The following is a 16,677-nucleotide window of genomic DNA, read 5'->3' as shown; positions in this document are numbered from 1 at the left end:
TCAAGGCAAGTAGGTCCAATCTTCCTTTTTCAGACAGCAGGGCAGTCCTTTTGGTAGCAGGGCAGTCCTTTGACTGCATGGCAGTCCCTTTCCTGAATCTTCCACAGGTCCAGTGTTGGTCTGAAGAGTGGTTTTGAAACTCCTGTTTTTATACCTGGTGCCAGCCTCAGTATGTGGGAATTTCTTGACCTACTTCCCAAGACTAGTTCTGGTCGACTCTTCCCCCTTTCCCGGCTCTAAACTGTCTAGTGGTATGGGCAAGGTCCTTCGAAATGTAATCAAGGCAGGATACAGCTTCTCCCGAGCCATCCTACCAGGAAGGCTCTCTCCCAGCTACACCCAGACGCCATTGTTCACTGTCTGGGCCCAATAAACATTCTGGATATGGGGAACCATTCACCGGCTAATGCAGCTGGAAACTCCTAGAAAGGCCTCAGAAAATATGGGTAGGAAAATGGCAACTTTCTAAAAGTAGCACTTTACCATTAGAAAGTATAAAATACTCTCTAAAGGTAAAGTAGGACTTTGCCTTTAGAGAGTATTTTAAATTAAAGTTTATTTGAGCATAAACCTCATTTCTTCATATGCTCCCATTCTGAAGTTAATACATATTAACGGAAACAAGTTAAACCAGTGTTAGCCTATGGGGTAGAGATAGCCCTTATAACAATGAAAAACAACTTTAGGAGTTTTTAACTCTCAGGACATGTAAAACTTAAACCTATGTGTCTTGCTTTTTAAAAGACCATGCACCACCCCCTATGAATCTTTAGGGCATACCTTAGGGGTGACTTGTAGGTATTAAAAAGGAAGGTTTAGACCTGGTCAAAGATTTATTTTGTCGGGTCGAAATGGTAGTTTAAAACTGGAACACAGGCTGTAGTGACAGGCCTGAGACATGCTTTTCATGGCTACTTTAGTGGGTACCACAATGAGTGTTGCTGCCTACAAGTATTTAGTTTACAGGCCCTGGGCACAGGTAGTATTAATTCCTAGGGACTTAAAAGTAAATTAAATGTGCTAATCAGCTATAGGCTAATTTTACCATGTTTAAAAGAGAGTGCACAAGCATTTTTATCACTAGTTAGTGTTGTGTATTTCCTATAAACCTATTTAGGATCTGCGCGTTTAGACAACATACACTTGGTGTCTGAACTGATTCCCGACACCCCCACAGGGTATGTTAGCCTGTATACCAGCTAGCTCACAGTGCCACTATAAACCCCTCTTACCAAGGAGAGAATAGTTCTTGGCAACTGCCAAACATGACAATTCTATCCCGCCAGGGATCGTGGAAACAGTACAGTACTTTTCGGTCAGTCACTCGTCCTTACTTTGTCTCAGAGAAAGACACAGAATAAATGGTGGGGATGTTCTTTAATAAGTATTTATTGAACCAGCGTCATTCTAATGTAAAATAGGTGTGCTGAAACAACCATTAGACAGAAACAGATATAAATGATTGTAAGCACCAATAGAGTAAAAGAATGGTAGATTCCTACCATAGTGCTAAAACAATGAAGTATAAAAATGCATGACAGTAGTAATGCGTACCCCTACGATGCAACCCTAACTAGATGTACCTAAGTATACCTAGCATGCAGGTAGGTGTAGAGCCAAGAATCCCCGTAGGATAAAGCCAACCCCAGTACCTGAATTGAGAGACTGTGGGACCCTGTCTTGGTCTCAAGATGGACACCCTGCGAGGGATGTTAGACCACTGCGTGCTTGAGTGTCTGCATACAGGAACCTCAGCTTCTTGCATCATCAGTGTGTCAGCATGGAAGTCCTTTTCTCCCCTATCTGCCTCAGGAAAGGTATGGTGTTTATATACCCAATGCTGTACCCTCAGGGGATATACCTTGCTGTGTCATGTTGGACTAGAATGATAGAAGGAATGACCCTTATACATAGTTTTGCAGCGTGAATCTTTCTGGATTCACTATGCTGTGCATATTCCGCAATCTGGTGGTTGGGTCCGGATTCGTAGTCTTTCTTCTCTTTTTTTTTTTTTGTCGTAGCCCAGGTGGGCGTCGACGTCCCACCATTTGGTGTACCTTCGGTGACGTCGGCGTGCTTCCGGCGGAAGCTACCACCCTTGGACGCCATCTTCAGATTCTTTTTTCCGCCGTTGGGTCTGGATCGTCGCGTGAAGCTCCTGAAGTTTTGGAGGAGAAAAGAAGAAAATATAGCAAATCTTCAACAGAGAAGACCTGAGAAGATCGGGAGAAGAGGACCTTTAGAGAAGAGACGACGAAGAAAGGAGAGAATTTCGAAATCTTCGACTTCCTTGGAGGAATGCGCACACAGGGGGCCCCCTGAGCGCAGGGATGTACAAGACGCCCTTTAAATTCTGCAAGAACTACCACCACAAGTTCGCACAGAAAGACCAGCACCCAGTCTGCAACCTCTGCCTGCCTATCGACCACGGGAGCAGAGACTGCAACGCCTGCTCCGTCTTCAAGCCGAAGACACTCCGAGTTCGAGAAAGACAGAGGACGGCTCACCACACGATGCAGGGCAAGGGCCAAGCCCCGACGCTTTACGAACTTGGCCTCTCCACAGACGACGAGGACAACATCGCCGAAGGCCCAGATGACTTCACGGTCGCTGAGACCGATAAGAAAATGCCTGATAAGGTAGGAGAGTCTACGACCCCGAAAACTCCCACAGGGCCTCGAAAACCAGAGGCAGACTCTCGAAAGTCTGAGCCCAGAGCCTCGAAAGGAGCACCGGCGCCGAACAAACCGACGACCGAAGCTGCATCCTCCGAAAAAGAGCCCAGCGGATCCTCCGAGAAGGACTCCCGGAGGCCGAAGACCAGCGAAAAGCAAAGGTCATCGAAGCAGGCCCCCGAAAAAGGGACTTCGACTTCGACGTCGAAAGAAAAGGAGCCGAAGAAAGCTTCGACGTTGCCGCCGAACAGGGCGTCCGAAACGCTCGACGACGAACAGGCCGCAGAGATGCAGAGAAAGAGAAAGAGGCTCGAGGCCGAAATGGAGAATATCCTTCAAAGAAAGAAGGATTTCGATGAAAAAATGAGGAGTTACAAGATCCCCTCCAAGCCGACATCGAGCGTTGCTGTGGTACAGGAGCTTGAGGAGTTCGACGTCGAAGAGCCGCCGAAAACTCCGGAACCTTCGGAGCACGAAGAGGAGGAAGACCTCTACTACACAGAAGGGGATTACGGCGAGCAGCAGTCAAGCCACGGCTCAGGATCCTCGACGGCCCAAGACCAGGAATGGCAGGACATCGAGGCCGAAAACCCAGAGGAGGCGGTAGAAAGATACCCCTCGAGGCCTTCACCACCGGATGACATTGGGGCATACAATGAGGTGGTCAGAAAGGCGGCAGCAGCTTATGGAGTTAAAATGGAGGAGGAGAAGCCAGAAGCAGACTTCCTGCTCGAGACATTGCTCCCCATACAGACAAGAAGTCAGTTCCTGCCCATGCTCAAGAGTATCACAGACCAGGGGAAGGAAGCCTTCAAGGATCCGGCTACGTGCAGATCAGTAACGCCGAGGACGGAGAAAAAAATGCAAATTCTCCTCCCAAGACCCGGCTTACATCAAGGGATCCGTCACAGCAGATTCTATTATCGCTGTAACGGCCAGGAAAAGGGCAAACGTCCCAACAACGTCTGGACCCCCACCTGACAAAGAAAGCAGGAGGATGGATCTAACTGGGAGAAAAATTGAGAGGAACGCCGCAGCACACTGGCGGATGGCGAACTCCAACGCCCTCCTGAATAGGCATCAATACCAGCACTGGGATGAGATGGGACAGTTGCTCAAGCACCTCCCGGAACAATACCGTGAGAGGGCATCACACCTTGGGGAAGAGGGGAAGAGCATCGCCAATTCGTGCCTGAAGACAGCCTTGGATGGGGCAGAAACATCCAGCAAGACTGATGGCTATAGGCATCACTGAGAGAAGGCAAGCATGGCTCAGGATCTCAGGCTTCAAGGCTGAGGTCCAGAACAACATCCTGAACACACCCTTCAACGGGGAATCACTGTTCGGAGCCCCAGTTGATGAGAAGCTCACCCAATTGAAGAAGGACAACGAGACAGCAAGGTCCATGGGGGCCCTGCAGTTCAGGGGGATGAGAAGAGGCACTCCTACGCGGAGGCCGAACGGCAGAGGTGGAAGTCAGCGAGGAGATTCTCACCAGAGTTTCCACCAGGGGCAACAGAGTGACAGCCAAGGCCACCAGGGCCAGCAGAGGCAAGGCTGGAACTACCAAAGCAGGGGCCAGTCCTTTCGGTCAAGAGGAAATGGACGGGGCCAGAGAAGGAGAGGCGGTGAACAACCACCCTCTAAGTGACTTCCCACGGGAGAAGGTGCTCCACCACCCAAACCCTCCGGGGGAGGAGCACGGAAAAGCAAAGAGGAGAGGGCTACACGGACAAGACACAAAGGAACATGTAACGCCGGTAGGAGGAAGATTGCGATTTTTTCTCCAGGAGTGGAGAAATATAACAACAGACAAGTGGATACTCAATATTATGCAGTTCGGATACTGCATAGAGTTGGAAAAGAGGCCACCAAACAGAAAACCAAAGAAAAGACAGCACTCGGGAAGAGAGCTGCAACTACTTCAAGAGGAAGCCAAAGAACTCCTCCTCAAAGCGGCCATCGAACGAGTCCCTTTCAAAGAACGGAACAAGGGAGTGTACTCAAACTACTTCCTAGTGCCAAAAGTGGACGAAAGTCTAAGACCCATCCTGGACCTACGGTTCCTAAACAAATACGTCAAAATTCAAAATGACGTCCCTACAAGAGGTCATCCCACAGATAAAGGCCGGGGACTTCTTGTCCACCATAGACCTCAAAGACGCGTACTTGCACATCCCCATGAACAGGCAGCACAAGCACATGCTAAGGTTCACAGTAAACGAGGATCACTACAAATTCACAACCCTCGTTTTCGGCCTAAAGTCCGCACCAAGGGTGTTCACCAAATGCCTCGCGGCAGTGGCCGCACACCTAAGAAGAGAGGGGATACACGTATATCCCTACCTCGACGACTGGCTGGTAAAGGCAAGCTCTTACAGGACATGCAAAGAGCATGCAGAACAGGTGACAAGAACACTAGCAAGCCTGGGTTTCTCCATACACTGGGGCAAATGCTCAATAGAACCAGAGCAAGTGAAGATCTTCCTAGGAGCCCAGATCGACACCGTCCGATGCAGAGTCTTACCGAGCGAAAAGAGAACGCTCAGCCTACTGAGGGAGAAACGCCACTACCAGAAGGGGCGAGCTCTGACAGTGAGGACTGTGAGCAAGATCTTGGGGATGATGGCATCATGCATACACTTGGTCCCCAATGTACGCCTACAGATGAGACCACTCCAAGAGTGGCTACAACAACAATGGTCACAAGCTACAGGAAGTTGGGAGGATCTAGTGGTTGTAACGCACAGGGTGCAGGAGGAGATAAGGTGGTGGACCAGGGAGAGAATAACAGAAGGAAAACCTCTAGCACCACCGGACCCAACAGTGACCATCACCACAGACGCATCCCAGAAGGGGTGGGGCGCACACATGAACAGGCTCAGAGTGAGGGGTCTGTGGAGCCCTACAGATGCAGTCAGGCACATCAACTACCTGGAACTGAAAACTGTGTTGCTAGCCCTCAAGGCTTTCCAGAAGCACCTGTACAAACAGAAGGTGCTAATACAAACGGACAACACCACAACGATGTTTTACATAAACAAACAGGGGGGAACTCAGTCGTTCCCTCTGTCAAACCTGGCACAGGAGATCTGGAAATGGGCTATACCACTAAAAATAGACCTGCTAGCCATACACCTGCCAGGGAAGGACAATGTAGAAGCAGATTGGCTCAGCAGGCAGACTTCAGCGTCCCACGAGTGGGAACTCAATACTCAGGAAACAGAGAGACTATTCAGGAAATGGGGCACGCCAACAATAGACCTATTTGCAACACACCGAAATGCAAAATGCCAGTACTTTGCATCTAGGCAACCAGAGGCACTGTCCCAGTGGAATGCCCTATGGATAAGCTGGTCGAAAACATTTGCCTACGCTTTTCCCCCGATACCACTGATCCCGAGGGTTCCCAACAAATGCATGAAGAGCAACATGACGCTCATCCTTGTGGCACCACAATGGGCCAGACAGACCTGGTTTTCGCAGATAATGGAGATGGCGCAGGGGCCACCACACAAGTTCCCAAAAAGAAGAGACCTACTCTCCATGGAAAACGGAGAAATCCTACACCCAGAGCCAGAGAGCCTCAACCTCTCAGCCTGGCTCCTGAGGACTTAGAATTCGCACACCTAAAACTACCAGAGAGCACCCTGCGGGTGCTACGAGAGGCAAGAAGGCCCAGCACACGCAAGTGCTATGGGGAAAAATGGAAAAGATTCACTCAATGGTGTTGCAAGAAACAGCTCCAAAGGAAACTGACCAAGGAATCCACGGTGCTAAGGTACCTCACGCACCTAATTAAGGCTAAGCTAAGCTCATCCTCGCTGAGGGTGCACCTGGCAGCGATTGTGGCATACACAAGAGGAGAAACAGGGAGAAGTTTTTTCACATCCCAAGTCGTAAAAAGATTCCTGGAAGGAGCTAAAAGAATAGCGCCGGCCAAAAGAATGCCATCACCGGCATGGAACCTAAATGTGGTACTGACGGAGCTCATGAAAGCACCTTTCGAACCCATCCACAAAGCATCACTGCAAATGTTAACAATGAAGACGGCCTTTCTGGTAGCAATCACCTCGCTACGGAGGGTGAGCGAACTGCAGGCACTCACACTGCAAGAACCCTACATCCAGATACACAGTGACAGGGTCGTGATGAGAACAGACCCACACTTCATGCCAAAGGTGGTGTCAAGGTTCCACATGAACCAGAGTATTCAGATACCTAGCTTCTTCCAAAACCCCACTACAAGCGCAGAGAGGTCACTCCACACCCTAGACGCTAGAAGGGCTGTGATGCACTACATTGAGAGAACGAAGGAACACAGGAAAACAAAACAGTTCTTCGTATCCTTCGCAAACAGTTACATGGGCAAACCAGTCACTAAAAACACCATAGCGTGATGGATCGCACAGACAATACAATTCTGCCACAAACAAGCTGGCCAGGAACTAACTGGAGGGGCACAGGCCCACTCCACCAGGAAGAAAGGAGCAACAATTGCTTTTCTGGCCAAAACACCAATCCAGGACATATGCCTGGCGGCAACATGGGCTTCAGTGCACACTTTCACTAAGCACTATTGCGTGGATGTACAGATGAACAAAGAAGCACAAGTAGGACAGAAAGTGCTTCAACATATATTCAACAACCAACGCTCATCTTCCACCCAACCGCCACAAAAGTGAGGAAAACCGCTACAAAATCTATGCACAGCATAGTGAATCCAGAAAGATTCACGCTGCAAAACGAATAGTTTCTTACCTGTCGGTGTAGTTTTGCAGCTTGAAGATCATTCTGGATTCACTAGCGAACCCACCCGCCTCCGCCAGAAAGATGAGGCTGGAGAAGAAGGTGGAAACACATAGAAAGAAAGAAAGTTGAAACTTAGAAGATACGTGAAAGGATACGTGAAAAGAATTACGTTGAAAAAAGGATTAACAAACAAAGCCATGGATTCACTACAAAGACAGAAAAGGAGAAAGAGACAGAAAAAAAGAATCCGAAGATGGCGCCCAAGGGTGGTGGCTTCCGCCGGAAGCACGCCGACGTCACCGAAGGTACACCAAATGGTGGGACATCGACGCCCACCTGGGCTACGACAAAAAAAAAAAAAGAGAAAAAAGACTACGAATCCGGACCCAACCACCAGATTGCGGAATATGCACAGCATAGTGAATCCAGAAAGATCTTCAAGCTGCAAAACTACACCGACAGGTAAGAAACTATTTGTTATTATGCAGGAGATGGTATCCTGCTGAGATTCCAAGATTCCTCATGCATAATGAATGGGGCCAGTTTTTGGAGAAAACCTCATGTCAGTTAGGCATTACCATGACTAGGCAAAAGGTCAGTACTAAGAGCTGTTATGTAAGGTAATGGCAGGGGAAATGTAGGTGAAAGATTTATTTACTGCCTGAGCCTATATCGGGGTACCTGTATGAAACATAACATTAGCAGGGCAGGAGTGCACAGAGTTCTTAAAGCCATCAGAAAGGAGAGGCAGAGGAAGGCAAAAATCTGGGGTGACTTTGCTGAAAGAGCCAGGTCCAATCATTTCTGTGTTTTTTTTTTGTTATATAAAGTAAGATCTCCTGTGCCTAACTATAACGCACTTAACCTTGACTTTTTTTCAGTGAATTTCTGGGTATAGGTAAATATTTGCCGATTATATATAATTCTTTTATGTATTCTCCAAGGGAAGAAACTCTCAAGACCTTAAAGAATATTTTATTTTAGTGGCGGAGAAAATAAATTGACTAATGTGAATTTTAAACAAGCCAAACAATGAGGAAGTCAGGTTTTTTATTTTCAAAACCCTCCCAGAGGTTTTCTCTTTTAAACTGGTACAGGCCCAAGTTATGGCTTATCCTTGTCCTTATTGCGCGTTTGTTCATCAGCTGTCCAGCCCAGCACATCTGCTCCAGACAAGGTTAGTGGACCTATTTCACCGCTTGGGTGGCTTCACCGGTAGAGAACGTGGGCCTCCTGTTGTTCCACAAAGCCATGCTGCTTAGATGCTGCTTAGATGGACAGCGAGCATTGAATTTACCAGCAATCATGACCCTGGGGACGCACTGCTTTCAGCTTCCGCTCATAGGACTGTGTGCTCCAAAATGTAGGTATTGACAGCAGCTATTCATTCTGCATGTTTCCACTTAGCTCTGCCTTTATCTAATGGGGTTACCCCTCACACCGCACCAACAGAGAAAACAATGCGTTCTCACTCACAATAAAGCGCAGCACCCACACTGCTTGCATACAGATAATCCCCAATGTGCTTCTCTTCATTGCCTGCAGAATTAATCCGAAATGGAGAGGCCCCCACAGTCTTAAATGTGAAAATGAAAGCAAAAATAGACACAAATTAATAAAGGTAACAAGCAACCCTGAGAAAGTTGCTTAAATGAAGTAGCTGCTAGGAAGTGCACAAGAGGTGAATTGTCCAGATATCATAAAAATGAAAAACAGCTTTGGGAGGGGGTGAACATTGGAGGGAACAAGACTAGGGTCCAGATGTAGGTAATTCCGATTCACCTACTCTTAAATACCGAATTAAGTGTAGGTAAATAGGAAGCAGGCAGATGTAGGTAATCTTTATTTTGCAATTACCGAATCGGTAAGATTCGGTATTTACCGAATCGGTAAATACCGAATCGGTATTTCCCATTGATTCCTATGGGCCTTGAAGCCCATAGGAATCAATGGGAAATACCGAATCGGTATTTACCGATTCGGTAAATACCGAATCCTGGCAGGGGGAACGGGGTGTCACTTTGACACCCTGTAGCACCCCAATTGCAGGCTTGTGTGCCATGTGGCACACATACATACCCTAAGGGCATGTCTGTGTGTCACATGGCGTAGGTGTACATGCACAGATGTGCATGTACACTGGAATTCAGTATTTTACCACCCAATAGGATTGGGTGGTAAAATAAGAACTCCTAAGGGCCTGTGGCACTGCAAACTGTGCCACCTACATATGGATTTACAGAATCGGTATATTTACCGATTCGGAAAAATACCGAAGTGGTAAATTTACCGAATCGGTAAATATATGGATTCTGTAAATTCCGAGCCACCTACATGTCAAAAGCCAAATACCGGTCGGTAACGGCCGAAATCGGCCGTTACCGACCCGTTACCGACCGGTATTTGGCTACCTACATCTGGCCCCTAATCTCAAAATAAGTAAGGAATGGGAGGAGGAATGAAGAATCAAAATAATGAATATTACCGGTAAGTATTCCAGACATTCTACAAAAATGATGAGCCGGAAATTAATTCATCATTTCATCATTTAACCCTCTGTTGCTTAATGTTTAGTTATATCAGTACTTTGCTTCTAAGGTTCTTGTATGTGTAGCTACTTGCCTAGTAGACCTACCCAGTGTACTATTGATTAAAAAAGCAAAGAGTTTAAAGTGTCTATGGACAAAGCATAGAGTTTGAAATGTCCATTGTTTTATAGAAGACATCACAGTAGAAATGTGCTGTGATGATGCATATTGCATTTTTGAATGACCAGTAGGTTGTATGAGTCTGAGATATTGTTCTAGGCGGAACAAATGTTTAGAAAATGTGCAGTTCATACTTACAAATTTTATTCTTTTCAGTTTTCTCAGTATCTTCACGAAAATGCTTCTCATGTACGGCCCCTGGAAGAAGGCATGCTTCATCTGTTTGAAAGTATCACAGAGGACACTGTGTCTGTGTTGGTAATATCCGCTTGTATTTTACGTACTTATGTTTACAAGAATGTTTTATTGTCGTTGTCGGACATTTAGATCTATTGTAATCCAGGCAGACTGATATTCAGAACAATTCATCTTTGTTTTTATTTGGTTATGATGGTTGTTTGCTTTCAGAACGTTTCTCATCGTGACCACTTAGGATCTGGAGAGAGTTGACTGAAACAATAATTCCTTTGGAAGAATTTTCATCTACAAATTTGCTGTTTTTCTTTATTTTCCAGGAGACCACTGCTAAATTAAAATCCTTTTCAGAATATTTAACATCTTATATGCGCTTTCTGCAGAAGATTCTTCCGTACCAGCTCAAAAGGTAAAAGGCTGTATTAAATTTAGTTTTGTAGCAGATAATGGGGATTTAAAGTGTTGAATGTGCATTCGATTGACATTTGCTGTGACTTGTAAGTATTGTGGAAACATCTGCTTTATAGGAACGATAATGCCAACCACTGGTCTGCCACAAACTGGTAGACAGTATAGAAAACTCTGCATTTGCACTAGTTAAAGAAAAGATGCATGGTCGATCCTCACATGCTATCGCCATTCCTGAGATCTCCTCCATAGCATTCCCGAATCATGACCCAGTTAGAATTATTCTAGCAATTGAGTTAAACAAAATTTGTTATTAGAGTGCCTTTTGTTATCTTTATTTCTTCTTGTGTTTCTTACCTACATCCACTTAATTGTTAACACCTGACTTACCTCTTAAACTGGTGGATTTCAAGAATCTGTACATTTATTGTGTTTTAAGCATTTGCGTCCATCTCATTGTGTGCATTTTGCATAGATCACCAAATAATTAATCAAAAACAATTTCACCATCCATCTTCAGCAACTTTCTCTTTCTGGTATCAGGAAATGTGGTGCCTCCTTAATGTTGGGTATGCTACATGAGAGTGATGCCTTTCACTCTGTCCACTATGACCCGATGATTGTTTGTACCAGACATCACACTGACCTCTCCAACCTTTGGTAGGTGTTTCCTTGGCACCGTGGAAAGAACATTTGTAGGCCTCCTTATCCAAGGTACACTGTTTATTCTGACTCCTAGTATGTGCCATGCAATCCAGTCTTCACATGAACTGTAGTAGCGAGAAAGGCACTATTAAGAAGTGCTTACCTTTGAGTGTCCGCTGCTGCTTCATTACTTGCCCCTTTTGCCCAGTGTTTTCTGCCTGCAAGCACATCCTGATTCCACAACTGTAGCCAAGAAACCTAGTATTTTGTTTTATTTTATTTAGAACCATATTTTTATTTATTTTGTCTAGCACAGTTATTTACCATTGGTGAAGGCACCATTTTGCTTATTTTTTCTAGCATAGTTATTTAGCCTGGGCTACGCAAAATGCATCAGAGCCTTGTAGTGAGTAAGAATATGTACAAAGTAAGTAATAAAACATTGAAACCAAATAAAAAAAACTTATGTAAAACAACCAAGAAGCAATAGATCTTAAAGAATAACCAAAAGAAAAGAGTATAAAAGACAAACCTTTTGTGTAAGAACTGGGAAGTGATGTACAGTATTTCCATGAGGAGTTCCAATACTGCTACACCAGAGAAAAACAACACCAAAAAGAAATGTTCTCACAATTAGAGCCTCCTTTCACTCCATTCCCATTCCTTTAATGCTCATCATTCTCCTAAACATTCAAGATTTATCCATGTACTTTTAACCTTGTTAACTCTTTATCAAAGGATCATAAGTTGGACCTGACCTCATCCAAGTTATGTCAAAATCTATCAAACTGTTTCTGCTATTTCTTTGCCTGTGGTAATTAACGTAGGGTTTAGTACTTTTGATTCTGCTACTCCCCAACCATTAGTAGTTCACATCAGGGATGTCAAGGTCATCCAGCAGACCAAGTAGACCCATCCTCGGGATTAAGTCAATCGGCCATTCAAGGACCCAGAATAATGTCTAGCCAATCCCTTGCCAAATCCGCTTATATGGGTGCTTGACCAAACCATATGCAAAAATTGGCACTTGTGTGTGGGCATTTAAAGCAATTGGACATGGAGAGCTCACCAGCATGCAAAATGTGCCTGGGAGGTAAAGAAGTGATATGTAAGAATCGTAACTGTATCAGTTGCAGTTTTGCAGAGATGGCAATTTCTCGTGTAGCGATCTGGGAGTCGCACCAGTAAGTATCGCCAAGGGAACCCACCCATTCTTCTTCTTGTTGTTAGAGGTTTTAGAATATGTCTGGGGCAGTAACCAGTAGTTTGCGATCAGTGTTGGGTATTGCTCATTTTCCCAGTTCCCCGATGACGAGTTTAGCTTCAAGAGGGCTGTATTCAGGTAAGTCACTGGTGTGACTGAGTTGATAGGACAGGGCATCGCAAAGCTGTACGTATTTATGGCTTTGCCTTTGCGCTTAGGAGAATTGTTGTTGATTTAATTGTTCTATTAATTTGTGCATATTCTTACTCTGTATTGAAAGATGGTAATGTTACCGTTATCATATAGCATGATGATTATTTTTTTATTGTTTTAAACATGTTGTTGTAAACCGGAGGATAACCTTATTCATCTTTCTTCACTATCCTAAGACCAAACTTTTTAAATGCTATTTGTATCTTTTAGTTTGGAAGAGGAATGTGAGTTTTCACTTTGCACGTCAACATTACGTGCCAGAAACCTTGAACTTCACAGTGATATGAAGAAGCTGACAGCAGTTTTTGAGAAGCTGCAGACCTATGTCAGTCTCTTGGCATTACCAAGTAAGTGATATTTATAATGGTGATTGGGCATTATGCATGAAAAACCTGCCTAATGTTATCAATTCCCATATATTGGCGTTCATGAAGTTTAACTGTTTATCGCTTATGTCCTACAGCAGTCTCATAATTACTTAAAGTCAGCTTAAGAAATTGTTTTTCAAAGTTTGGAAAAAACTTCTTCAAATTATATCCAGGCTAAAGTTCCATAATTTGTCCCACATTCTGTATATTTTAAAGATACACAGGCTGAGGAAAATTATATTTTGCCTTGTTCTATGTCCCTACGTGTTCCCCATCCTATGTTATATGTACATGATCGATATGCATGTATCCCCCTATGATCGATTAAAGACGCAATTACAGTTGTGTCCAACTCTAGTATGCCAGTATCCAGTTCTCGTGAAAGCAACGAGTATTAGGCCTATGTTGCCATGTTTTACAGTGTATACGTTAATTCATTGAATTGTCCCCGTTTCTAGGCCTCAAAAGGGCCCGGACGCCAGATTCAAGCTCCAGTCTCCTGAACCCGCTCCGAGGAGCGATACAGCCCCCACCTGCATCCCTGACCCTTCACTTACTTCCTGCCGCGCGGTGCCCGGCCCGGCCTGGCTCTGCCTGCCTGTCTGCCAAGAGTATGTTATGCTTCTAGTTATCAGTCCAGCCTCCTCGTCTTTGCATTCCTTAGCTACTGAACCGCATCAACAGCTTCAGCTATAGTCTAGTCTTTATGTCTCCATGCAAGAGAATTACTGTATTAATATTCATAGAAGATTCATAGCACACGCATTACACGAAGAATATATGCATGCACCAGCCTTAGAGTCAAGTAGCCTCTGCCCTGATAGCTTTTAGTTTCTATCAACATGTACTCCAAACACAAGATACCAGATATGCCATAGGTACATGTCGTCTTGACCCTGCAGACTTTAGTCTCCTCTTCTAGTGCAGAAGTCATAGCCCCCAGTTCTCCCTAGTCACACGTCATTGCCCGTTTGCGCGCACCACTAGGTTAAAGGTCCCATCTGCTCAGGTAGCCCCCTCCGTGTTTCCGCCTATCTTATGACACTTCTGTGACGTCTACATCACATGTCCATGTACACGCCTTCTTGTTACACCCATTTTGTTCTTATCTTTCGCGACTGCTACGAGTTACGCCTACTGCTACGCCTATTGTATGCAATGTAATGTAATGTATTATACTATATATATGCTGCAGTGTCGATGAGGCATTGCAGCTGCCATCCATTCTATTTCCGTGCAGGCTATCCCGTTCCTGTCCCTTCCCTTATGCCTGATTAAAGCCTGTTAGACTCAGATACCTTGAATCCTGTCTCTTATTTATTGAGCTATCTGTTTTATTCAATGTATTCAAAAATAGTACCGGTAATTAATTATTTATTTACCACATAATGGCGCCCGAATAGGGACTTGCCCTTTCCCCACGCGCCGGCGAAGCCACGCAGGCCCCCTGACCCTCTGCAGCCGTGACGGAACCATACCGTGCACGTGCAGATATTTCTGCTTCAAGTATCCCTCAGGCCCACGGAGGAGACGGAGACTGCGGTCCAGCATCCAGACGAGGCGGTGAGGAATGCGGCGAGTCCCGACCAGAGCCCAAGCCGAGAGTACAAGGTCCGAGGTATCCGGAGACCCACCTGTAACTGAAGTCCGAAGTTCGTAGTCCGACGTCGTAGCAGTCCAGTCCAGTCCGAGGCCTTCCGTTCTTGCTGCCCGGTGAGTACCGTTGCTGGGGTAGTATCTAGACAGGGTCAATTAATTTGTCTCTGGTCCGATGGGTTTGGGTACACAGATCCAGTCCGAAGTATTCACTTAGGTGGATACGGGTCCTGACGTGTCTCTTTATGGGACCGGTATGTTCTGTACTGTTTTAACAGTGCATCCAGTAATTCTAGTAAGTCTGTTCTCGAGAAGTCCGAGTATTATGTTTTAAATGTACCAGGTAATATTCTGTTCGAACTGTTATTAATGTTATTTAATGTGTTTTCAATGTCGTGGTATGAGTGATTTGTTTTGCTATTCATTACTGTGTTTATCGTGTATTGTATTGTGTTTGGATTCAAGTCTAGAATGCCTCTGTTTTCCAAGTTACGTCAGATAGGAACCCGGAAAGGGTTACTCGAAAAATCAGTTCCTGTCCCGCCTAGGGACAGTCCAGGACATTTTATGTATCATAAGCATGGCTTAAGTGCCATATTGTATTTAGATTTATGGGTCGACTATACCAAGGATCTAGAAGAGAAATATAGATGGCCTGTATCAGGTACATGGGATGCCGAGTGCATCATGCGAGTAGAAGAGGCATTATGGAAAAAGAAAGCCCGACAGTCCCAGAAAGATGCCATCGAGTTATGGCGCAAAGAATCTCATAGAAGAACCGAAAAAGAAATCAGAAAAACAGAATTAAGTAGGGAATCCGCAGAAAAAGCCCAAGAAAGGGAACTTCTAGAAGAAGGTGAACGAGTTAGAGCAGAACAATCAGACAGACAGAGAAATGCTCTTATAAGGGGCATGTATCCTCTTCTTGCCGAGGGCTTGCCGAAGGCAACCCCGGAAGCATCCAGTAATTTTCCGCCACCATTAGTCCCGACTAAGCTACGTCATAAACCGACCGCAGCTGAAATTTTTCTTTCGTCCTATTTGGACGATACAGTTCCAGAATATGCAAATCATATTCCGCCTGTTCAACCTCAGCACCCTGTTAATAATGTAATCCCTGTTCCTCCAGCCACTGGTCCCGGGGACCAAGTTAATGTACCCCCGGCCCAGCCTACAGTAAATGCACCCGTTTTACCAGTCACGTTACCAGCACCCGCACGTCCGGTATTACCTGACGACTCTAGCCCAGGAGGGGCGGCGGGAGGCGCTCCTACCACCCCGCCTCAAACTAAACGAATGACGCTGAGAGAAGCAGCGTTACAACGTACACCGAAAGTCTCTACGTACGCAGCCCTCAAGAAATACCTTACTGATTGCGTATATGATTCAGTACCAGGTGAAGATTACATGATACTGTATTCAGTACGTTTACGACGAGTTACCACCTTTTTGGTTACTCTGCCAGACATGAAGGACCATCTAGATAGAATATATCGTTTTATCCGTACAGGGGAGGATCCAGAAAGTATTCACGAAGCTATGGCACACAGAAAAGTCGAGACTCAACATCTGATTTTACAGTTTTTGATTAACTGTTTAATAAGAGAACAAGACTATCCTGAGAAAGATAAAGATAAGATGAAAGTCCTGACAAAGTGGAGTGATAATATAGCCGAGGGAAAACACAAGACACAGAATTGTATAGACGCTATGTACAGGAAAATCCGTAAGGAAATTCTAGACATACACGAAAAAGAGAAAGCAAGGAAAATAGCCGAGAAAGAGAATGACTCTTCAAGTGAAGAGGTAGACAGCGAGAATCCCGACAGAATAGCGTATGTAGGTAGAACTAGACTTTCCGACAGACATTCACGTCCAGATTACAAGAAAAGTTTTCCTCCTCCAGTGCCAG

General features: G+C 45.2%; 1 protein-coding gene across 2 annotated transcripts in view; it reads left to right on the top strand.

Annotated features, from left to right (window-relative positions):
- The window catches only part of PPP1R21 (protein phosphatase 1 regulatory subunit 21), a 374,265-nt gene that overhangs the window by 146,779 nt on the left and 210,809 nt on the right, over positions 1 to 16,677 (top strand). For both annotated transcript variants that reach the window (XM_078649644.1, XM_078649645.1), the window contains exons 10-12: positions 10,293 to 10,394; positions 10,652 to 10,740; positions 13,012 to 13,148. In XM_078649644.1, coding sequence (XP_078505770.1) covers positions 10,293 to 10,394; positions 10,652 to 10,740; positions 13,012 to 13,148 — 328 coding nt within the window. The remainder of the gene's footprint in view (positions 1 to 10,292; positions 10,395 to 10,651; positions 10,741 to 13,011; positions 13,149 to 16,677) is intronic.

Source organism: Lissotriton helveticus, chromosome 6 (genome assembly GCF_964261635.1).
Source record: "Lissotriton helveticus chromosome 6, aLisHel1.1, whole genome shotgun sequence".
NCBI classification, from domain to species: domain Eukaryota; kingdom Metazoa; phylum Chordata; class Amphibia; order Caudata; family Salamandridae; genus Lissotriton; species Lissotriton helveticus.
This window is presented reverse-complemented; position numbering and strand designations above follow the sequence as displayed.